Source organism: Cinclus cinclus, chromosome 22, assembly GCF_963662255.1.
Source record: "Cinclus cinclus chromosome 22, bCinCin1.1, whole genome shotgun sequence".
NCBI classification, from domain to species: Eukaryota; Metazoa; Chordata; class Aves; order Passeriformes; family Cinclidae; genus Cinclus; species Cinclus cinclus.
The window spans coordinates 7521023-7546269 of NC_085067.1; the positions used below are offsets into that span (position 1 = coordinate 7521023).

Genomic DNA, 25247 nt, shown 5'->3' on the forward strand with positions numbered 1-25247 from the left:
CTGTGAAATAACAGAAGTAAGAGGTCTGGATTATAAAAAACCAAAACAAACAACACCCCCCCCCCCCCCCCCCCCAAAAAAAAAAAAAAAAAAAAAAAGAAAAGCCTGATCTTATTTAAGTAGAAAGGAAAGACCAGTTTCCATTCATCAGGATTTAATTCCCAAGCTCATTGCATGATGTTGCATCTGCCCACCTCTGCTTTTATCATAGTAGCCCAAAATTACTGAGTGTGCATGTACAAGGAAAAAAATGTGCTAAATTTAGAAGTTATGTGTTTAGACTGGAAATTTGAAGCTTTGCTGATGCGTCACAACAGGTTTGAGTTGAATGCTTTTCAAAGGCTGAAGGCACTGAGCATATTCTCTCTTTTCCTTGTAGGTGTGTTACTAGACATCCAGCAGCACTTTGGAGTTAAAGACAGTGGGGCTGGCTTGTTACAGACAGGTAAGAAAGTGTTTCTTCTCTCACTGATCTTTGTAAAATTCTATTTGTCCCGTGGGTGCCTACAGATTTCTTCATTATGATGCATGGACATAGTGTTTGTGAAATCTACTCTTAGAAAGGTGAATAAATGCACTCTGACCAGGAAGCTAAATGAGCATGAGGGGTTTTTTGCCCTTGATTTACTGTTGGACAGGAGATTGAGTCTTGGAATGACTTGAGTGTAGCATGGACCAAAAGGAAATGAACCTAATCATTTTATTTACAAGACCTAAATTCAAACAGGAGATGGTTACTTCCCCTAGATTAGAATACTCATGATAAACCAACAGCAGGATCCTGTTCATTTCTTTAGGTTGGTAATAAGTGTGATATATTTTGCCCTTCTAGTGCTTGACAGAGAATCTGCTGAATGGACAGTCCCTGGGAGTATGGTGTGGCATGAAAATGTAAAACTCACCAGGGCAAGAACCTGAGAATGAAAGCTGTAGGCAAAGCTAACAACCACTGCACCCATGAGAACCCATGGATTAACAATAGCCCTCAAATGTTGGTGCTGTTAGCTTCCAACATTTCTCTCTTTGTGTAAGGAAGGATTATTGCAATTCTGATATCCTTTTCATGGAGCAGGCATTTTCATGTTTCAGATATCTTTAGGCAGAGCTGAACAACCCCAGGAGAACCCCAGCTTCTCTGGCTCTAGTCCTGGGGTGGTTTAGAGGAGGGCCTGTACCAGTGGGCTGCAGGGGATGGCACTGAGTACCAGTCTCATGTAGACATGACAGCACGTTTGATCCTCATTGGGACTTGAAAGGAGTAGCAGCACTTTTAAGAAATGCAGTATTTTAAGAAAAGTCTAATTTGAAAACCTCCTACAGAACTATTAATTAGAGTCATGGATTTGTGGTGCTGTGGCTGTCTTGTCACTGTCATCTGTCAGAGGGAACCACACTGGAACAATTGCATCTCTGAAAATGTGAGAATTCAGTTAGGTTTTGAAATAGTGTGCCAGCAAGACATGTTTTGCCATGCTATCACAGTGGATGTCAAACACCTGTCAGGAGCTTGTCTGTGAAATTGTGGCCAACACTGAATTGCATAAAATAATTCATTCTTTATGATCACACTAAAGGTGAGACTATTCTGGAGCTCTGTCAATTGGTCTTTGATTTCAATCTATGTGAACCACTGCAATATCCCCTCCTTTTTTATTTCCTGCAGCCCATGGCACAGCAGGGTCCTCATCTGTGGTTGCTGCTTCTTGGTAATGTTGTAATACAATCAATTAATAACAATTTGTATTAAATGTTTTGAAAATGCTGCCCTTGTGGGACAGCAGAGCTCAACTCAGCTGATGTGAGCAGCATGTGTCCAGAACAGAAGGTTTCAGCTTTAGAAGTCACTGATTATAAGTAGCATCAATCAGTCATGCCCAAAATGGCACTGGTTGTCTGTCAGATTCTTTTCTACAGCAATTATTTGTATTTATTTATTGTACTCAGAGGAACAGGTCCTCAATGTATCATTAGACACAAAGTGCTTTCAAGAAAATATTCTGGTGGAAAAGGACTCTTGCCAAAGCATGTATTTAATCTTCATTCCCCTTCCATCCATTCAGTGGATGAAATTCTTCTGAAGATTATTCATTGGCAGCAAGTAAAAGCTAACTTCAACAGGATATTAATTTGTTAATTGCAAGATATGTTATTTATTTCTCTAGCAAACACACAGGGCATCTGAAAACAACATCACTGAGATATTGCAGGATTGCTCTTGAGTGTGTCAAATTTTCTAAGAAGTAATTGTTGCTTTAAGAAAAGCTGTGTTTTCTCTTGGGTTTTTTGCTGATCTGAAAACTGAGGGCTTGAGTTTGCTCCTGCAATATAGATAATTATGTACTAATCACAATGCTATCAGAGGAAAAGAGTGCTCAGAAAATAAAACACTATCTCATGTAAATAAGGGTAGAGGCACATAACTGAAAGCTTATTAAGTCTATTACCAAGTCCATCTTACCAAGTTCCTGTGTTGGCAGGTGGCCCATGGCCCAGATATCCTTAATCCTGGTTAAATGTAAGATGATGCCCTAAACCACCAGAAACATTGCTTCTAATCTTTTGTCTTTTCTCTAAATCCAACTTCTCGATGTTAAAATTTGGGGAAATGGTGCAGAGTGTAAAAGCACTTGCCCAGGGTTGCAGAAGAGGCCTGGAGCAAAGCTGGGGCCAGGCCAGGTGTCTCCCACTCTTCTGCCTTAACCCTGAACTGTTCCTTTGCCAGCAGAGACACAAATATTTTTTGCTTCCCATGAGGTGCCCCTGCTAACTCATTGAGTGATGTGAGACAAAAGACTGTTCATCCTGATTATGTCCTCTGAATAAAGAGTGGATTAGTCCTCAGGTTGTTAATCCTACATCTAAATCAGTCCTAAATTAATTTACAGCATTGATGAGGGGGAGTGAAATGTAGTATTTGCTGTTAAATCATATTATTAATCAAAAAGGCAATAAAATAAAAAACTTTTAAAAAAATCTTAAAAACCATGTAACTGAGAAACAAGGTTGCACAAATTTTAGGAGGAAATGGTTCTGAAAATGCAAATAGGAAGTAGGGAAAAGAAATCCACCAAGGGTAATGTTTGACCCTGTCTTTATCCCACACCCCACTCTTTGCAGGCACAGCTGATCTGGTATCTCTCCCCCTCTGATCACTGGCAAGCTAATCCATACTCTCAGCTTCTGATGCTGTCTGGAAAGCAAACGTTACTTGCTCCTTAGGAATTGCAGACACAAATAGAATTTTTGTCTTCTTTTATATTAATCCTGACAGACAAGCTGCTCTTTAACCAGGAGATAATGTGAACTGGTTAGAGGGACATTGTAACTCCCTGTACAGAAAAAATCACTGGACAATCCAGCCTCATCCATAATGCAAAAAAGCAGACCATGGTAGTCTTTACAGCAAGGATCCTGTGACAGCAGAGGACACAGTGACAGATGGAGCACAACTGCTGCTTGCTCAGTAGCATTCTAGAGTAACACACATAAAACTGTGGTGATTTGAGCTTCACTTCTCTCCAGATGATGCTGTAATTGTGTGCTGATCTTCCTGTTTAAAGCACTGCCTATGCAGTTGTGTAAATATTGGTTTAGCTGGCCCTCCCGTAGGTCTGCATCCAAGTGTTCTTGTGCTTTTCAGTTCTTACTGGCTGCTTTTCCCAGCTAGAGAAAGGATAAACCTGGCTCAGCTCAGAAGGTGGTAGAGCATCTCTGTGCCTACTTGAGCTGTACAGCTGTAGTCAGTCAATACATTTATAAACCAAACCATTCAAAGAGTCTTAATTATGTGTGCAGTTAGCTAGGGGTAGCTACAGAACTACAGGCCACTAGGAACACAAAGACTAAGAAGGTGGACAACTGGATTTGTAGAACCCTTCACAAGAGTGTTATCTTTCCATATACACTATACCATGGGAGTAATGCCCCAGGACTTTACTCTGGTTTTGACTAGATTATTTTCCCTTCTTTCTATGATTTTTGTGCTTTACTGCTCTGTCTGCTCTCTGCAGCCTTGAATTTATTTTGCTTCTGTGTCTCTTGCCAGTGTCTCTGTAGCACACAAGAGCTCTAATAAGAGCAGTGGCTGGCTCACAATACAGTTTGTCCAAAGATCTCAGGATGTTTTATATCAGGAGGGCTTATATGGCTGGCCCTTACAGATGGGGAAACCAAGAAAGCCAGATGGGAAAAATGACCTGTCCAAAGTAGCACAGCAGGTCTAAGGCACAGCCAGGATGAGAACTACAGTCCAGTTCCTGAACATGCAGCATTAGTGTTATGAATTAATTAATTAACGAGGTTAATGCTTAGACCCAGAGATTATTTGGTCCTTGTTACTGGGCACCTGAATCCTCCAACCCAGACAGCTGGGATTCTGCAGGTGGAAACTGAGAGGTATCAAATGGGGGTTATTGCAAGGATTCCATGGGAATGCAGAGAGGGAAGTGCCTGTCTTCAGGAAGAGCATAGAGATGTCATTAGAGGACAGCACTGGCAGACAAAAGTGTATAGTGTAAGGTCACAGGCCAGGAAATATGAGGAGGTGAGAGATCTGCAAGGACTCATTAAAAGTGAATAATCATAGATAACTGGGGCTCTGAAGGAACTTGTCTTTCCTCATGTGCAGAGAGATGGGCATTCCCCCAGATGCCTTTCAGCCCCTGGTTTCCCAGAAAGCCAAGCAATGCCAGGTACTTTTTCACAAGTCTTGTTTGAACTCACTTTTCCTCTAAGGATCAATTCCAACTACAATCTCTGTTCATTTGAAAAGGAGACCTTTTATCTAGCTGTGCTGCCCTGCCTCTTGAGCTGAGGTAGTGTAACCTTGCAAATGCACAATCAGCTCTGGTGTGCTGTGATTGTTCCCACCAAGCTATAAACACATGCACTGAGAAGGGGTCCCCATGTAGTGGGTGCAGGACAGTGGTGAGACAAATCAGACTTGATGAATTCAATTCCCTTTGACTCCCATATTCTTGTCATTGGCTTTTGGTGGCAGCTGTACTTCTGTAACATTTTTATTTATTCCATGTAGAGACCACTTTTTTCCAGGTGCTATTCCTGAATATGTTTATATTACATGAGTTGCAGGTGTTGCTTGGTTCTTTTCTACCATCTGCTTCTCCCCAAATGGACAGTGTCTTTCTCCTTAGCTGTGCTCTGCAGAACTGAACTACATCTTCATGTTTTGTTTCCTACTGCACCTGCTTAACTGTTCTTCTTGCTAGAACAGAGGGAATCATAATCTAAACACTTTCTATTTTCTATTTCAAGTCTATGGGATTTCCTTTTGGGTGAATGGCTTCCTGCACCTGAGCACTTCCCAAGGAGGGGGTTCCTCAGGTGTCCAAGCCTGGAGGTGAGATAGAATGCTTTATGCTTGCTCTTCTTATAACTACAAATGGTTTGGTCCATCATGTCCTACCCACTGCCTTCTTCTCTGCATCCAACAACACCAAGCATTCTTAAATCCAGCTTACTTCTCTGGCAGTCTGGTGCTCAAAGTGACAGGACAAGGTGGAGTTCTCCTTCTGCAGGAGATCCTCTAAGTCCTTTCAACAATGGCCAAAACCTTTCTCCCCATTTCCCCCTTCAGACCTGACTTTGTGCTCTTTTCTCTGACATTTTTCCACCTTCTGTAGGATGCTGCTGTTGTAGGGATTAAGCAAGGTCAGTTTAAGCAATGAAGAGGAGAAAGCAGGGCTATTTCAATATGCCTTGATTAATGTTGTGACAAGGGTTGGCCTTATTTTACTGGAATGAGTTGACATAGTCCAGAGCTTGATTATTTCCTACCCAAGTTCTTTACAAGTTCAGACAGTCCTTTTTTCTTGTGTGCTAGAATGCTGTCTGATATCCTGAGAAATCATGGCACTCTAAGGGTCTGATCCATGAAAGCATTTGGAAATGCCTCTTCAATCAAGAATAAAAGTATTGTCTTGAATCAGTGAGCAGGTTAGAGGAAAATGTGTTTGTGCCCTGGCCCAAAGGACCATGCACCAAGGTCCTAACTATAAAAATGCCATTTACAGCCTGTGTTCTCACTGGACAGCCCTGGATTGCAAAGTAAATATTCTTTTGGAGGAGGGGGGTATGGAATAAAATGGTGAGGATGGGAAGGGAAGGTGTCCTTGCTTCCTGCTGAGAGGTGGGAAATGCTTCATCTGGTGTTGTATTTTGTCTTTCTGTTGTTCATGTCAGCAAGTGAGTGCAGGCTACTGGAACAGGGAAACTCTCCAGACTGCCTTGTCTTCATTAATATCTTCACTTTATGATACTGCATGGCCAGTAGCACAAGGTAACAATTCATTTCCCCATCCTTTCTGCTTTGCACAAAGAAAGTTTGTCCTCACTATTGGCCTCTTAGGTACTTGGGCTGGGTGTTGTGAGGGAAACTTGCACTTGTGCTGCCTGTGGCCCATCTGCTCTATCAGTAGAAATTGGCCTTTTTTTCCCTCAGGCTATAGTTCAGGCACCTCTTGCCAAGGTTGTCTTCACTTCTGTAATTTATTATAATAATGAGGGGAAAGATTTCCCACAGATTTTAGAGAAGTAGTTATTATTCCACCCAAAGTCCCCACATCTTTTAACATAGCCTGTCCATCCCCCACATATGTTCCTCAGACCTCAGAATGTGATTCAAGCACTGTATAGTGGAAGGCAGGATTTTTGTTGCTATTGTGTAATACTTGCAAACAACATTTTCCTCTTAGTACCTGCAGTGTAATCTCATGTAACTGGTGTCTGCACTGCTTAGTGCACAAATAGTTCAGAAGGGCTGGCCTGGCTCCCTTGACATTTTTCATTACCACTGTAGCTGTAATTATGAAAGAGGGAGATGAACACTTACATTATCATTTATTATGTATTTAATGGCTACCAGTTGCTGGAAGAGAGGTGTGGACTTGTATTCAAAAACCTTGTAAGTAGGTTACTTCTTTTTTCCTCCCCTTCTTCAGTGGCACTAAAAGCTTTTGGTAGTAAATGGGAAAACTGCTGATCCTTAATTCTTGCTCTCACTGTGCCTGTAAGTTTAATTTTCAAGTGTGGTGACCAAGAGGAGTGTTTGTGTAAGGTCTCAGTGTGGTATCAGCTGCTGTTGATACATCTTGGGCCCAATGTAAAGGTAAATGCTAGCTCTGAAGGGAAGGGGTTTTTTGCCTTGAGCTTAAGTGAAGTTGGATCTTCTATGAACATTTCTATCTTAACTAAAGAGGGTCTTCTATGAACTGGGGGTGAGAAAATAGACCTAATTTTTATAGTACATTTTATATATTTATAGTACATTTTATATATTTAGCATACTTCATGCCAGGGGAGCCTCAAATGCTCTCTCTGAAAAGATTTATTTTAAGGTTGTTTTGGTTTTGTCTTATCTCCCATACCTGGAGAGCTCTGGGGTTTCTTTTTAGAGCACAGACCTGCAGCTCTGCAGGGTGTAGTGAGAATGTGAACAGCAGGGTGAGATCAGGTGATAAAGAGGTCAGGCTTGGTCTGTGTCCACTGGGAGATCCCCAAGGTGATACAATACTGTTGGAAGCATTGCTGTTGGAGGTGGTGTTGATTTGAGAGAGAGATCACTTGGATAACCCAGATAATCTTGATGGAGTGTGAAGGACTCTGGAGCACTGAAGGTGCTGTTTGGGAATGAAGAGCACTCAGGCTGGTTGCTGTAACCCAGCAGGCATCCAGAAAACTCTGGAAGTGCAGGGGTGTGTTTGCAGTAGTGGCAGTGTTGGGGTCCTGGACCAGTCCATGCAATTGTTTTGCTTCTCTAATGTCCTATCTGGAGTTGCAGGTGACTTTTCCTCCAATCCAATGCTTCTTAAACCTTTTGGGCTGTGTACCAGACCACTCTGCATCCTTACAATCAAGTTTGTATAGTAATTTATCACCACTATAAAAGTAGCATTGCTACATGTATGGCTGGAAAGAATATGCTGTTATGTTGTGGGCCACAATTTCGGGAACTGTAGCCATGGCAGAAGCAAGAACAGGTCAGCAGGGTTGCAGTGATTCCCATACAAAGACCCACCTGAGGGCACCTGAGGAGGAATGACTCATTCATAGACACTTGTACCTGGCTTTGAAAATGAATTCCAGGGCATCGCTTACGTAAAAAGTGAACATTCTTCATGGTATTGGGTAGTGTTAGCAGCCTGCAGAACTAGATTCCAATTAACACAAGTAATCCTGACTTGCATGAATGGTGTATTGTTGTATCAATCTCCCAATGCTCTCCCCTTGCCCCCAGTACATGCACATATTTGGGGATGTTTCCTGTATGCTGATGCAAGATTATATAAAGCAAAGACCCATTTTTTGCTTATATTATGTGGGGGAGCCCAGTTTTGGAGAGAAAATATTACTGATCATAATCCATTACTTTCCCTAATACACTGTACATTTACAGTTATGTGAATGTAGATAAACATTTTTTTTGCTAAAACTCTCTCCAGTTGTTTTCAAGGTAGTCAAATGTGGAAGGCTCAGGTTTTTAAATCACAGGTGAAAAACAAACAGTTCTTCGATGGGATGACTAGGAGGAGGAGGGGTTCACACACATTCTTGTGGTCATTGCTGCTCAAAACAGGGGAGTGCTTTGGTTTCAGAGGAAAGGGTATTTCTAGGGAAAGTTCAGTTCTGATGTTTTTTATTCCCTCAATCAGTTATACATCAGGTCATTAATAATTAAACGTTTGAACAATTTTAACCATTTGCTCCTTCCAAACTTTTCATCCACTAATGTTTACAGAAGACTTACTTCATATATTTTCCTACTGCATCATTCTCCTTGTTCTTTGTAGGTGAGCTGAACTGGAGATGAGGCAGCTCTAATTTATTTCCTTGTGGGACAGTGGTGTTGAAGTGAGAACATTCATAGTAATACACCTTTCCTGCAAAGAGTTGCCCTAAAGAACTAAGGGGTTACAATAGCTTGCTTGTTTGGAGCTGCATTTAGACCTTGCTAAGAGTTACACAGTGTTCAGCAGAGGATTTGTCTGTCTGAAGTTGGGTTGGATTTGTGTTGTTTTCCTTGAAGGATGTTTGAAATACAGTCTGAATTCTTTGTTTTTAACTCTGCCTTATTCACAGTTACTGCATTTTCCTTGGCTCTGCCTCACCCTGGGATGTGAGTGGTCCTGGTCACCTCAGCAATTGATGGTATCAGTTGTCAGCATTGTCTTTGTGTCTTCAGCATCCTGTCCTTTTGTCCAATCTACCTGGCAGTCTAAGTAACAATAAAATTGTCTTAATGCCCTTGGCCACACCTCTTGAGCACTAGAAATCATTGACAAAACCTGACAAAGAAAGATACTGTTTCATGAGAGCCTTTGTTATAGAATGAGTCATGTTAAGAAAGATGGGTGAGTTAAAGAGTAACTTTGCCACCAATTAAAAAAAAAGGAAAGAAGAAAAAGAGAAATATAAAGAAAGAAAAAGAGGAAAAAAAAATAAAGAAAGGCTTTACTGAGTTCCATTCAATTTAAGCATATGGGCTTTTTTGAAAAGCGGCCTTCCATTTCACAGGTGTAGTTTAGGACATATAAATGCTTAACTTACTAATTGTGCTCACAAATCAAAGTGAAGTAGCACTAATTTCACCAGAAAAATTGCTCCCAGGGTAAACTAAAAGCTCAAGATTAGTGATTGAACTAAGAGTCCTTTAAAAGTCTGATACTAAAAATAGGTATTAGTTCAGACGGGCTGATATAAACAGTCATTATGGTGAGATCCATGCACTGTTTCACTAGACAAATCCATCTCCCTTTTCTGTCTTCTTGAAAGTAAAATTACAGAACAGCAGCATGAAAATGTCTCATAATTTTTGCTGGTTTAGTTCTCACCATCTCCTGCTTTCTTTTCAAATTGGCATTTCCCACTGTGACACTGCTGCCCACGATGTTGCTGTGCAGGGGCTCACAGAGCACCACTGAGGTACCACTGCTGCTACAGCTCAGGGAGCTGAGACTGCCTCAGCTCTGTGGCTCAGGCGTGGAAACAGGGGCTGTCTCTAAGGGTTATTAGCTTGCATTTCTCAGAAAATTCTTACATTCTTATAAAGTATAGGTGGATTCGTTCCTGCTTTACCCACCCAGAGCCTTCAGTTACGTCCAGCTTTTGGCTGATGTAGCAGTCATGCTGCCTGCCAACTGCTTTGAAACCTATGGATGTGATGCTGGGGAAAATTATTAATGAGTATGACAGCAAATAAGTCATATTGAGGGGGAGGGTGAAAAAGGAAAGAGAAAATATAAAAGAAAATAACTCTAGGAAAAAAAAATGTGAAGAGAGAAAACATTTTCCTGAAAAGCAAATTGTCTGAAGTTGTCTTTTTTCCTCATAGAGGATGCTTTATGGCAGGAGAGGTATAATATAGAATATTATACAATGGATATTGAATTTGCACTAAAAGCTCCCTAGTGAGATATTCCTAGCAGCTGCTAATGTTACACCTCCCAGAGACTTGGACAGTGTATGACGCATGGAGCAGAGAAACGATTTGCATTGTATATAAAAGATGTGTTAATTTTCCTTCTTTGTACTTACTGAACTTATTCTTTCTGGATTCATAATCCAGAAACTGGTTTCTTGTCTAGTCACCAGGCAAGTAAACTTCTGGCAGAAGCATGCTAAGCCCAAGGTTCAGTTCCAGCTGAACAGGACTCTGATAGCAGAGCTCAGCTGGCACCTCGGGGCATTTCTGGTCTCCTGGGAGGGGAGTGGAACAGGCACTGAACACAAACCAACAGCACATGGGCCACTGCTCACTCATCAGGCTCACCTTCTACATTTTTAGACCTAATTGAAATGGGCTTCTTTAATACCTTGACAATCCCTGGATTTACCAAATATTGCCTTTCCTTTTTTCCATTAATGTAATTGATGATGCATGAAGGAATTGCATTTGCAAACCTTACACATTTCAGTATTTGTTTCAGGATGTTTTTTTGTTTTTTTTTTCCCAGTGGTACTTGTTCTCCTAGAAAGATACTGGTCCAAAGAAATGTAAACTGAGGGATTATTTAAAGCAGGGTCCAGTCACACTCCGTGGATCTTGAAACTGTGATTAACCCTGGAGTCTTCTACAGATGTCACGTTCTTTTATCCATAGGAGTGAGTTCAGTTGCAAAGCTCACTCCTGGAACTGCAGCTCAGCTTGGCATTGGAGTATTTTTCCAAGTCAGGAATGACACATGGATGATAATCATAGAAATAACAACTGCAGGACAGAGATTCTGTAAGACATACAGAGATTCATTTGCCAATGTAGCTGTAATCCCTTTCCAAACCATGGCAAGTTAAACACTTGGATATGCCAGTATTTCAACAATTTCCTTAAACTAATTTGTCCCTTTTTGAAGGCCCCCCAGCCACTGTGAAACGCTTGCTCTTTGTCTAAATTGCCATTTATAACAGCAAGGGGCAGGAGCTTTTCTAATTACTGCAAGCAATGTTGAATTAGCAAATAATTCTGTCGAATAACACTTACAATGGTGTGAGAGGCTTCTCTACATCCTGTGATGTCTCTTCACTGTGGGATGAAGGCTGCTCATCACTATAGGTGTTTGTTTGTGGCCTGCTGGTTGTTCAGCTCCTGTCCTAGTTCTCAATATACAGCTGTAAATCACAGTCAATGTTGATGTTTCTTTGCATTTACTTTGTGATGCAAAAGCCTTTTGAAATGTTACTGGCATGTGGAAAACCAGATGGGTCAGGCCATGGCTCCATACCCTGGCAGGGAGTTATTCAAGTGCTGATGGGCATCGTGTGGCATTGGATAGGAAGTAGAACATATTTATGGTCTCTGTGCTGTTCTCAGCCCACTGGTGCTTGAATGATGGTGAGACTCTCTCTAAAGCTTGCTGGACATACAAAACTGTGGGAGATGAGGGTATTCTGGATGTCCTAAGGTCATCTTCAAAATGCCTCTGACTCAACTTGTGGGTCTTGTTATGTGGGGTTTGGTGGTTGTATGGGAAGCCTGTTATATTTTAAAATAAATATATGTCTTTATTTAGATATCTATATCTAGATAGATAAATCAGTAGATAGTTTTTTATATCTATATCTGTGTTGTAGTTTACGTGCCAGACTCTCAGAGGAGAATAGGTTGAGTTACTTGGTGTTCTTTAACACAGGAGAAAGCAGCTTTACAACTGCTGAGGCCTGGAGTCTTGTTTTCTGCCCAAGGAAGATCTTGCTGTCTTGTGGCTCAGACTCCTCCCTGACCCTCCAAGTGCTGTTAATCAGTCTAGGAAGTGGTTCAGCATTTTATTCCCTGTTTCTTGCAGCTGGTGGTGATTGTATCCCAGCATTTTGTCTGTGGTTGTGTGGGTTTAATGATGGATAATAAAGGAGAATCAGCTCAGAGTTCAGGATAAGTGAGAGCAAATGGTTCCTTCCTTGCCTTGTAGGGGATTTGTGATTCATAGTGAAACCAGACAGCAAGTGCATTTACACACAAGCCACACTTTGGGCCAACATGTCTGGTCCAGACCAGCTAGCCCCAGCCCCTGCTGCACTCACTTTGTCTCATGTACACCCTCCACTTCCTTCTCACAGGAGTAGTTTCAAAAATTATTAGTTTTAGTTTGCTTGTCCTCAGAAATTAGAGGAGGTTAATGTAAAATCACTTAACATAATGAATGTCCTGAAAAGATTGTGGGGTGTTATTTTTCTGATTATTTTTCCTCACAATGCAGAAACAATCAGTAGGGGTCAGTTTGCTGGAAAGCATTCCAAAAACTTATCAGGGAAGAGCGGAAAGCTTGTGGAAATGAATGTCACGAGGAATATTGTCAGGACCTGAGCTTAAAAGATCAGATCTTTATGTGGATAACACATTCTTGGGAGGGCTGAAGCCAACCTCTGAGTAATTCAGCTGCCTGTGTAGGAATTCTGTGTACTTTCCTCGGAAATCTGATTGCTGTCCCTGTCACAGACAGGATGCAAGACTACACGGTTTTCAGATCTGTTGTCATTGTTCTTGTGTTCTTATGAAGTGGTCTCCTGAGGTTACATGAAAGATATTTTACTAGGGGACTTATTTATTCACTGGCAATGCCTTAGGCAGAAAGATGGACATGGCTGTTAGGGAGAAACTGTGAGATTCCACAGAGAGATGATTTTTTTTTTTCTCTTTCTGTGTTGGTGTTGTGAATTGAAACACAGTCAGGACCACAGAAATTTCCCCTGTAAAGTTAGTGGGGTTTCGGGCCAGTCCGAACTGGTGGTAGTTTATGTAGAGAACTGTCATTGCACAAGACACTTAGTATTTTACAGGCAACTCAGAAAAAAGTAGGTAATTGAGCAGGAGAAAATACTGAAATTCCCTCTGTGACCAGCAAACAGCTCTTTAGAAGTAAGGATTGGCTGGGCAGTGTTATGAAATGTGTGTGTTTCCTCTGCAAATAAAGGTGAAGCGATCAATAGCACTAAGGGCCCTGGGAGGAGGGAAATCTTTGAGGAAAATAAGACAATTCTGGGTTGTTGGATTAGCATCAAACCAAAGCAATTACCCGCAATGGCTTTTATATCCATTTATATCCATCATGTGAATTTTAGCATATTCCCATTCCACAGTGATTTCTAGTCCTAAAAAAAGTGAATTAGCATAAGGCTGCAGATGGCAGGATTTTAAGAGCAGTACCCCTTGCTGGCACTGCCTGCATCTTAGAGCAAATGTATAAAAATCAGATATTTTAGATGTCCTCTTGAAGTTTTTCTGATGAGAAAGAATATATTTTCATCTCTTAGAATTCAGTTTAATTTGACAAATGTTTGCCTTCCTCCACATATCTAGAGGCAGGCAGTGTGAGACCAGGGTGGTCAATGTGTTTAGAAATTCAGAAAGATGCAAACTGACCCCTGTGAAGGAAGTCAGCTCTAATACAGAGATGAATCTCTACTTTTTTTCCCATCAGATTGATAATTAATTATTGAGTTTTATTGATTTTAAAAGAAGGCATTTTACTGATCTGGTAAAAGCACTCTTGAAGACATATGGCTTGAGTAGGAAAGGGACAGTTTTGCAAAAAAATGGTGTGGAAGGAGTTTGCTACCAAACTCTGATGCACTTTTATCTGCACGTGCACAACCACACACTGTGAATGTGATTCCTTGTCCAGACATCAGTGCTTTGCTCCTGTGCCTTGGTGAAACACTCAAACAAGATCTGGGGTGCCCTGGATGTCTCTCATTCACCCCAGAGTGTTTCCCGCCCATTTGCCTGTGCTTACGTGCTTTCCTGAGCAATTTCTGGAGCACATAACCTGCAGAAATGCTTTAAGTTTTAACTCTAAGTAGGACAACTTTGGTGGGTGCCAATGATTGACATTAAAATTGAGAGCAAAGTGTCATTTCATCCCTGTGTCCTGCCAGATTAGATACTGTCCTGAGGCTGTCGGTGCTGTGGTGGTTGACAGCCAATTCCATCATTAAAATGAGATTATGGCCATTTTCCCTTCCAAAGAGGGAGCAAGTGTTTTGCCAAGCCCACTATAGACAGTACAACAGCCCCCCTACAGAACTGTAAAAAGAATTAAGAAGAAATCAATCAGTCCCACTGCCACCTTGGGGAGAATGTCAGCAAAGAGCTGCGTCCCCCTCCCCATTCCCAAAGCAGAGCCGTGTGCATTTCAAGGCTTTGATGCAGCTTTTCCTCACTACTCTCAGCATTTGCTTGGCTCCCAGCAGCGTAGCTGGGAGCTCCAAATCAGGACTGGTAGCTCCAAAATCCCCTTGGGCTTGTGGCCCTGCTGGAAGGCAATGGCTGAGGGTCTCTTTCTGGCCAAGACTGCTGGCAAAACTAATATCCCTGCTCCAGCCTTCCCCAAATCCCTTGCTCTGTGATGGAGCAGTGAGCGAGCAGTCCTGTGTCCCAGCTGTGTGTGGCATGTTTGGGCAGTGAAAGTTTACTACTGCAGAGTTTCTAACTCTTTGTAAATGCAACCAGCAGACATTGAGAGCTTTGTGTAGAGGTCTGCAATGCATTCCTACTGCAGAATAGTCATTTATTTAGGATTTTCATTTTAGAAACAAACCCAAACAAACCTTAAGTCTGAAAGCGGTGTGATGGGAATATATCAGGTGATCTCCCTCAGTAAGTTGTGACAAATACATGAGAAGCTCTGGATTCCACTCCAAAGGGAAGGGGAAGCACTTCCTATTGCCTTGTTTTTCTTTTCTTTTTTCTTAGGAAACTGCTGTTGTTGGTAAATAACATGTAGCAAGGAATTTATTAGTAATACCCAGTACAAGTGTCTCACCTCTATCCTGTTCTCTGTTGCTGCAGGAAATAGGTTTTGAGATTGAGACAGAATAATTCTATTGCATCCTAGTTAAATATTTGAAGTTAAAATGTTAGTTGAGGAAGGATGCAGGATTAGTAGTGCTGTTGTAAAGAAGGATGGCAAAGTTCATTTTAGGATGAAAACAGTCTTCCCTCTCTATCTCATATGAGGAACCAGGAACATTATTTCTCTTTATGCCAGATACAAATGAAGCATCATTGTATTATGAGTATAACGGATTTAAAGTATTTTTTTTGCTAGTTAAATCTAATTCATGGTACTCAATGCAGATTTCAAGGATCAAGAGATTTAGATTATCCTGCATTACCAGCTTTAGGCTGTCATTTTTTGGTGTGTTTAAGTGTCTGCTGTGCTTGAAAAGGCTTTGAGGACAAAGGTGCACATCCCTGTCCCTGCCCCAAGGGACTTGGTGTACTTCTAGCCACCAGCTCATGCTGCCTCTCTTGGATCAAGGAACTTGCCAGAAAAGAGACAAGATTAGTTTTCAGCCCTCAGCAGGCACCAGATTTTGCTCTCCAGATGGTCACGCAAGCTTTGTACTGGCACAAGGGAAAGTCTGACCAGTTCCTTGAGGAGATCTCACCTTTGCTTCCGAAGGCTCCTGCAGATGTGGCTCTGTGCGTGTGCCCAGAGTCAAAATTGCAATGGGAAAAGAAAGAGCTCTTCAAGTAGAGGAAAGGAACAGAACAAAATAAAGCTCCTTTGGGGTTTGTGGTAATTTAAATGCTTTTTAAAGGCACCTTTCTCTGGCTGTGAGCCCTGGGTATAGGTGTTTTATCCTCCTGGCAAATGGGAGCAGCCTCTTCCCAGCTGGAGGGTTATTTGTGACTGCGGCTCTCAGAGGGATGGCAAGTGGGCAGAACATCCTGGAAAACTGCATAGAAAGGGAAAAGCAAAACTATTTGTTCAGATGCAGGCTTTCATGAGTGCTAGGAGTGAATGCTGCCTGTGTCTGTAACAGCAGCCAAGACTGGTTTAGGTGTATTTTAGTCGTGTCATAGCTGTGTCACTCACAATGCTGCAGTGCTGCACAGCTATTGACCAGTCTGCACCTCTGGGATCTCATGTCTAATTCAGGATTGACCAGAATGGATACAAATCCATGCTAATTGGCTAACTAAGTTAATGAACTTTCCCTGCAACTGATTGCACAAGAGCAAACCCACCCTGTCACGCAGCACAGCCAGGCAGGGCTGACGCGTCCTGCTGCACTGTGGAACCAGAAAGTTCTCAAACTCTTAGGGCTGGGTAAGTCAAATGGAGGAGAAACTGCAAGAGGACAAAGCTCTGACTGGGAACTTCATTACTGCACCTTGTGTATGTACAGGGTCAAAGTGAGTAGTGGTTTTAGAAATGTAACTGTGAACCACATTCTAGCTTTTAGAAATCATTTAGGAGCAGCTCAGGGATATGTTAATAAGTTATTATATGATCAAGCTGGTGGAAATTATGCAGATGCAGTTTTGTCTTCCTTTTTTTTTTTTTTTTTAATTCAGAATACTGTGTGAATAGTTGAATAGTTGCAATTTCCAGACTCCATGTCCTTTTGGTGTATTAGCCAGTCTTTGGTTGTGATCAAATATATAGGGAAGAAAAAGATGAACAGGAAAAGATTATGGTGGTAGTTCCTGGTATACCAAATCAGCTGGCTAGCTGAAGACATCCTGAACAAGAGGAGCTACCTTTAGCAGCCTTTTAATTAGTACTCCTACAGGGTTTTGTCCTGTTTTGTAAAAACACAAACTCTTAGCTCCTGGGGCATCCTGTGATAAAATTCCAGTGTTTAGTTAAGTTTTGTGAACGAAAGATCTCCTTTGATTTGCACTTTTCAGCTGCCAGTCTTCTGTGATGCTACCTGGCTGGTCACTCTTCTAAGACAGGAGATGATTCAGTTTTCCCCTTTTCCTTTCTACTCATGGTGTTAGATCTCCTCTATATCCTACACTGGTTGTTCCTTTTCCAGATATTTAATGTTTTACTGTAAAAGGACTTGCTTTGTCCTTTTGGCAATTCTTTTTGATGCCCGCTATGCCTTTCCTAGTAATAACCTTTAATATTAGAGGCATGCAGTAAACTTACTAGCACAGAAGTGTTTTTATTGGCAAAGAGGTTCTGATCTCTGCTGCCCCTAGAAGTCATAAGCAGTTCTATCTCAACAAAATTCTCAGCTGTAATGCCCACTGAATCAAGGAGTCCTTCCTTCCATAAGCTTTGGTCAGGAGTCTAAATGAAACCACACTGAAAGGATTTTGCAGGAAAGCAACTCAAAGTGGAAGTGGCTGTAAAACAGAATTTGCCTTGGCTTATTTAATCCATCACTTCTGAACAGTAAGAAATGCAAAAGCAGAGTTTAAACACTGTCACAAAAGCGAGTTTTCTGAGCTCTGCTAACAAGTGCCAGTAATCTAATGCTGTCTTAAGCACTAATCTGCGTGGCTTTGTATGGCACTGCCATGGAAACCCAACTGTGCCACAGCCTCCTCTTCCCTCTTCATGGAATGAACCAGATTGTGGAACTGACCCCAATGTGAATATTATTTCTTTAATTGATGAGGAGAGGTGGTGTCTGCTCCTCCTCAAGTGCTCTCATAGCCACAGAAGACATTCTGCTACTATTATTTAATTGGAAAAGCTGCTCCTCAGGGCTGGATGGCTGCTGCTGTCCCAGAGCCAGCTCACTGCAGGGTCAGGCAGGCACCAGTTCAGGCAGAAGGAAAGTGATGGACTGGGAGCTGGACACTGGAGCCGTTCCTTGGGGCTGCTGAGTTGTCTTACAGAGCACATCTTTAGGAACATGGCAGTGGTTTTATTGATGTTAAGGTTGCCCATATCCCTCTAAAACAGTGCTAATGTGATCACTGTAATTCCCACAATGAAAAGCAGAAGTAGGGGGTTTCCTCTTTTCTATTTAAATGATGTTGTCTGTGTACAGCTGTTCAAAATTTAGTCTTATAGCAAGTCAGCTCCTGCTCCAAGTAAATTTGCTGCATATCCAGAGAGATAAAACAGTAGAGTAGAATTCTGGCTTTTCCACTCTACACTTAGGTAAAAAAAGTTGAAGTACAGCAGGATGGAATTGAACCTCTATGTATAAAAGGGTTGTGAATTGATAACTGTGGTAACTATCTCCTTATGACTTCAACAATAAGGAAGATATGAGGGGCTGAATCTTTAAGTGCAACTTCAATGTACATAATATAGGAAATTAATAAAAAAGCAGTTTAAAAATTGAGTACTGGGTTTCTGGATATTCTTATCTCATTTTCTGTTTCCAAGGAGTGGATTTCCCAGCAATCCCCATTGAAGCAATTATTCTTGTTAGTTAAGGTGACCAAAGCAAGCTTCAGGATATCCTTTGCTGGGAATATAGGCACTAACCCTTGGAAGAAACTGGTTTCTGCAGTGAGGAAAAGGGGAGTTATTATCAGTACTGAACTCTTCCAAACACTGCAACTTGTGTATTATTGTGTGAATTATGAACTTGCTAGGCAAGCTGTTTTCAGGCCTTGTCTGGCTTCATAAGTGGTGATTTTGTAACCAGATTCTGACCCTGTCTCAGCAAATGGAACTGAGTGGTATTGTACAACAGCCTCCTTCTCTGTGTAAATGTGTGTGTTAGCTGTGTGTGCACATAATCAACCTAAACATGTTGTTTACATTTTGTATCAGTTTGTGCTATGGAAAAAAATGGCACCTCATGGTGCAATGTGCTCCCTCTGGAGAAGACAAGAGTGGAGCTTGAATACTGATGAGTAGTGTCTGCAGTGAGGGAAACACGATCTAGAGTGTCCTGTGAAACAGAAACGCACTGGAAAGCACAGACTGTGTGAGTAGTTAAGGTCACACCTTTAAAACACTTACGCTCCTCTCTTTCCAGCTTTTGACCCATTGCTACCTTGTCACCCAGCACAGAGTACTGAGTCCCACGTCCAGTTGATCCTTGAACATCTACAGGGATGGCGACTCTTCCACCTCCCTCAGAAGCCCCTTCCAATGCCTGACAACCCTTTCAGTGAAGAAATTCCTCCTGAAGTCCAGCCTGAGTCTCCCCTGGCACAGCTTGGGGCTGTTTCTTCATGTCCTGTCCCTTGTTTCCTGGGAGCAGAGTCCAACTGCCCCTGGCTGCCCCCTCCTGTCAGGGAGTTGTGGAGAACCAGAAGGACCCCCCTGAACCCGCCTTTCTCCAGGCTGAACTCCCCCCCAGCTCCCTCAGCTGCTTCTTATCATCCTTGTGCTCCAGACCCTTCTCTAGCTCTGCTGCCCTTCTCTGGGCATGCTTCAGTCCCTCAGTGTTGTTCTTGAAGTGAGGGGCCCAGAACTGGATGCAGCGCTCAACGTGTGGCCTCACCCATGCCCAGTACAGGGGGACAATGTCCCTGGTCCTGCTGGCCACGCTTTCCCTGACAGGATGCCATTGGCCTCTTGGCCACCTGAGCACACCTGGGCTCATGTTCAGCCCCTGTTGACCAGGACACACAGATCCTTTCCCACTGGGCAGCTTTCTAGCCACGCTGTGCCCAGCCTGTAGCACTGCCTTGGGTTGTGGCTAAAGTGCAGGAATTTTCACTTTGCCTTATTGAACTTCAGCTTGCTGAGGACACAAGCACATAGTGAAGCATTTATAAAATTCTCCATTTTGTCCTGTGGTCTGTTCTGACCACATCCAACCCAAACCTTCCTATACCTTATTCCAATTGATTTGGTGCATTCTCAAGGTTTTTTTTTTAAATGCTCCTGTGTTCAACATTGTCTGTGTGTGACAGCTTTGCATGACATATGGAACTGATGGTGTTTCAAAGCTCCTCACACTTGTCAGAAACTTCTTGTCTGCATGAGAGTCTGGAACTGGGTGATCTCGTGTTTGCACCCAGCAAAGCACAGTAACATGATCCATCTGTTGGTTGTTGAATTAGCAATGAAGTACAACAAAGCCCCTGTGCAGAGTGATGTAACAGAGTACATAGTAAAGTTTGTGACAGGAATGGTTTTCGGGGTGATATTTTCCAAAATCAATTGTATTGTATTAATTCATCCTCCTTCAAAGGATGAATGTCTTAAATCACATTGCTGAGGTACCTGGGGCCTTGAACTGCCCCACCACTGGGTATCAATTTTACCTTGGTCATGTCATACAATCAGTACAGTTGAAGACCTCTAAGATCATCAGGTCCATCCATTAATCCAGCACTGCTAACTCCACCACTAATCCATGCCCCTCAGTGCCACAACTACACAGTTTCTGAACACTTGCATGGATGGTGATTCCTCTGCTGCCCTGGGCAACTTGTTCCAATGCTTGACCATCACCACATTGTGCCTGAAGTGTGGCACAGTTCAGGTTCAATGGTTAAGTAGCATGAAAGGATCTTTGTTCTTTCTTGGCTTGAATGGTGCTGTAAGAAAAAAAAAACACTTTAAATTGTGGTTGTAATTGTGATTCAGAAATCCCTCCAGCATAGAGATGATCCTATAAACAGGACACTGCTGAAGCTGGAAGACCTTTGTGGATTCCAGATGTCTGTAGTTCATCGTGGGCAGGTCACTGTCACTTTCCTGTGTCTTAATTTCCTTAGTCCTAAAGTAGAAATTAATGTTTCACTTTCTTTCTAATTTGTCCCATTACTCACTGTGATTAAATGTGTTGTGTTGTGTTGTATTATTATAGCATAAAACTATAGCAAAAAGAAAAATTAGAAGAGGGAAGCATTGCAAAAACATGTCTTTGGAACAGAGGAGCTGGTTGGGCCGTTGGAGAGTCTTTATTCACCACTGCAGGTAGATAGTAACTGGTGTTACAAGCAGCTTGAGAAACACGTGCACTCATGACTGAAAGTCCCTGGGGTAGAAATCAGGACCAAATCCCAGGGTTGTACTTGTACACACCCATAAAGTATCCCATCCAGGTCGAGCTGCCTGTTGAGGTGTTCTCATTGTTTGGAAATTTGTTGTTGGGAAGATGTTATCAACCCCTCATCACACAGTTCTCAGCAGTATCTCAGTGGATGCCATTCCCTTGAGGCAGAGGCTGTCTGGGTTTGCCTTCCACAGAGCCAAGCTCACTGTCAGCACTCAATTAGATGTGCACACACGATTTGTGCTGACTCAAAGCTCAAAGATACCCACTAGGGTTTTTTTTGTTGAGCATCTTTGTGTAGAGAAAGCTATTTTCACCTGACCCTGAACCTTTCTAGCATTTTTCCTGATAGGAAAAAATAAGCCCTGCATGCTCTAAGTCAAAACGAAAAGAAGGGACCTTTTTTCAGAAGTGCCTGTGATCTGCTCAACCTTGCAGGAACTGAGGAGCAGCAGCCTCTGTGTGTGCCTCTGTCACTGCCTCTCTTCCTTCTTGATTCCACTCTGTGAATGACCTGGTGGCAGGAGAAGCCCCTCTCTGAGGTTATCTCTGGATTGATAAGTCCACTAAGCAAAAGACCACTAAAGAAAAGAGCAAGTGAGATGGAGGCAAGTGTCTTTGGAATCACAGGGTGGATAGCTGTCATGTCAGAGCCTTTTCAGGGAACAGCTGTAGAGTCAAGCTGGTAAATTTTTGTTTGGAGAGAGAGAAAAGAAAAATAAGAGTGATGGCATTTAGTTCCAGGAGGCAGGAGCTTTTTGTGACTGTTAAAGTCTACCGTTCCTTTCTCTTCTCTCATCTCATTTGCTTCCACTGTTGGGGGATTTACTTTTCCCTTGGGTACACAGGCAGCTCTTGAGAGGGGAAAGTGTGGTTTGAATAGCAGCACTCTGGCCATAATCCTGAAACGGGACTGAAGCTGCAGTACATGCAGCAGCAATAGAGGCTTGGGAGGATGATTTCCTTGTGTGGTGGGTGTTTGGGTGGGACGTGTAAGATTTTTTTATGCTGCGCATTGTTGTAATTCCAGCCATGCACAGAAAAAGCTGGGCAGTGCTGGCTGAGAAAGTGCTTGTGCACCTGTACAGGGTGGGACAGGCATCCAGAGGCAGAAATAGACACCAAGCCATCCAGTTTGGGCAATTACACTCTTCCTGCCTTCTCACCACAGTCGGCATTTCAGTGGCTAAGCCACAAAGGGAGGAATAAAGACAAATGGGTTCTCCTTTTGAAATTACCTGTACTTAACCTCCCTCCTTGATGGCATTCACTGTGTGTCTGTTTATTCATCCTTTGCTCACATGATAATTTACTCCTTCAGAAATGTATCTCAGCTCCACCCTGTGCTGGGACAGAGCCACTTTTGCTGGCACTGCTGGAAGTCATTTACCAGGAGAAATGAGCTGCACACATCTATAATGGGTCTGCCAGAGCTGTACCTGCCCACAGCTGCTCCCAGTGCCATCACTGCCTTCACAGTAGCTCATCTTAAATCCCACTGGGTTTCTAACTCTGCCCTGACTTGCACTCTGCATCTCTTCACGAGCTGGTAATATTCTGAGATGTCTCAAAGTGAAAATGGGAAGAGGAGCTGTTGATTAGGAAGAGGAAAGTGCAGTGCCAACCTCTGTCCCACTGCTGCCCTAATAGAAAAGATTTGTGGCTGTGCTTTAGCTGAAGCAGCAGCTGCTGTGGTGTCACTTCGATTTTATTAATTTGGGAGTAGGTGAGTGCAAGGAACAAAAAATGCTGTGGAAGAGGGGAGAGAAGCCAGAGAGGAAGAGGCTGGCACACATGCCAAGCTCCTTTACTGGAATGCAACACTCTGCCTTATGCTCAGCCCTCTTGTCTGCAAATTAAACATGTTTCTGCTGCCTGTCTCTCCAACTGAATGTGCTGCAGTTTTGTGTCTTCTGGATGAGGCCTCTCCTTCATGGTGTTTAGTTGTCACAGAACCTAAGCTCCTGTTCTAGAGTAACTCAGGTTTCCATCCCACCTGGGAATGTGCCCTACTTTTGTTCACCTCTGTTCTGCCAGCCCAGGCTGGGGTTCAGGAGTCTTGGCTGTCAGTGGCAGGAGTAATTGCAAAAATTGATTCATGGGAAATGGCTGTAACAGCCAAATCCTTTTGACAGACCACACAGCCATCATACTCTGCATTTATTTGAGTCAATCAATGCTCTGATGCATATTTGGGTCATAAATACTCTGATATAAATTGCATTTATTCTTGTGACAGCTGTGTTCTATTACCTGTTATTTATTTGGCTCTGTTGTCCTTTCGTTTTACACCTTGTGGAGCTGTCAAGTCAGCTGCTTTCCACTGACAAAGCTCACAGTTCAGAGTCTTCCAAAAATAAATCCTCCAAAGGGATTTGAGCAGCACAAGGATGTATGTTATTGGAAAATCATTGGACAATTTTTTTTTGTTTGTTTTATTTGAAAGAGGAGCTTTGTGTATTTTGCCCAAATTCCAGAATTAGACTTTTCCTTTATGATCCACAGGTCATTGAAGCTAATAATCCCACTGATTAGTGTGAGTTTTGGATCACACCCTGCATGTCTCAAAGCCTGAGATTTTATTAACCATGTTATTTGATATTTCAAATGGCGGGATGCTAACTTGGATGTTTCTAATTTTGCCTTGGAAGCTTTTTCAGTTTTGTGTCTTTTTACATCATAAAAATAGCAGAATAGGAGATTCTGAGATGAATGAATTGTAGTGTCCTTCCAAGAGAAAGATCAAATTGCAGTGGTCACACTGGTCTGGACGAGTCACAGTCATTTTCTGCTTCTCATTCCCCATGAACAGCCACGTATCCTTTGTGCCAGGTTGTTGCACCAGCTTTGCTAGGTGCCAAGCCCTTGGTGTTAATTCAGGAAAGCACTTAATCATGGAATTGATGACTCTGAAGTCCCTAATATAAGCATGTGCTTAAGTGCCTTGTTGGAGTGAGGCCAGTGCAGATGTGCCCTTGCTGAGCAGAGATTTGTGAGCCACTTCTGGTCCAGAATCTCTGTAAAACAGAAGTGAAAACACTGCTCGTAGTTTTATTTACAGGTTTTCTTTGCACAAGGATTTTGGGATAGATGCAGGGACTGAGTTCTATCAGTAGGGTTTATGTGTGAACTAAACAGCAAAATTATTTATAGCATTACTGTTGATGTGTGGTATGTTGCATGTGCTGCATTTCAGGCCTTAACATTTCTCTATTATCTCAATTTATTTTACTTTAAATCTAAAAAGGGTAATCCTGTAATTTAGTTCAAATATCACGGTGCAAAATACATACACACTCACGTGGGTCACAAATCACAGATGCAAATGGATTTGTGTTACTTATAAAGCAGTTTTGACATCCTAATATACAAGAAAAGAGACATTTAGTCATAGTTCAACATTCTGCACATTTTTGAACTGTCACATATCATCATCCGCGAAAAATTCATTTTTTGGGTCTTAACCATTTTAATTTTATATGCACATTCCATCCAAAAGGGGGTGTCTCCTCTGCTCTTGTCCTTTTCTTTTTTTACCTCTTTTATCCCCCCCACCATTTTATGGAATGAAAAATAGACAGCTGGGGTTAGGCTATGCCAAAAGCCCACAGTGCCCTTCAAGACCTACCTGAAAACAAGTGAGTGTCAGGATTGTGTGACTAAAGAGAGACTTTTAGGTATTCTGGTGTCCCACCTAAATCCTTTTGGATTTTCTAAATCCAAGACAGCCAGTTAGAGTCAGAGTTCATACTACACACCGATAAAATCCATGTAATTGCCCTTCTCCAGTTCTCTAATGTGGGCAGACAAAAGCCAGGTATAAATCAGCTTAAAACATGGCACTTTTTTTCCAAAATCCAAATTAATCAGGAACATGGTGTGAATGCCCCATTTCAGGTGTTCTCAGAGCATTCACAGGCCTGATTGTTTTGAGATGGGTGCAGGAATGAACTCTGAATTGAGGTGACTTTGCAGAAGTTACTCTGTCAAGAGCCTCATTCCTACATGAGGGAAGGTCTTGGGTTAATGTTTTGGAGGTTTCGGAGGATGCAAAGGGTGAACTTGAAGTCTTTCAG

The 25247-nt window shown here is 42.3% G+C and overlaps 1 protein-coding gene across 1 annotated transcript in view; it reads left to right on the plus strand.

The window, feature by feature from the left end:
* Nucleotides 1–25247, plus strand: part of LOC134052530 (sphingosine-1-phosphate transporter SPNS2-like) — a 113634-nt gene that overhangs the window by 36135 nt on the left and 52252 nt on the right. Inside the window, exon 2 of the mRNA XM_062507020.1 lies at nt 380–445. Within this exon, the coding sequence (XP_062363004.1) occupies nt 380–445 (66 nt within the window). The remainder of the gene's footprint in view (nt 1–379; nt 446–25247) is intronic.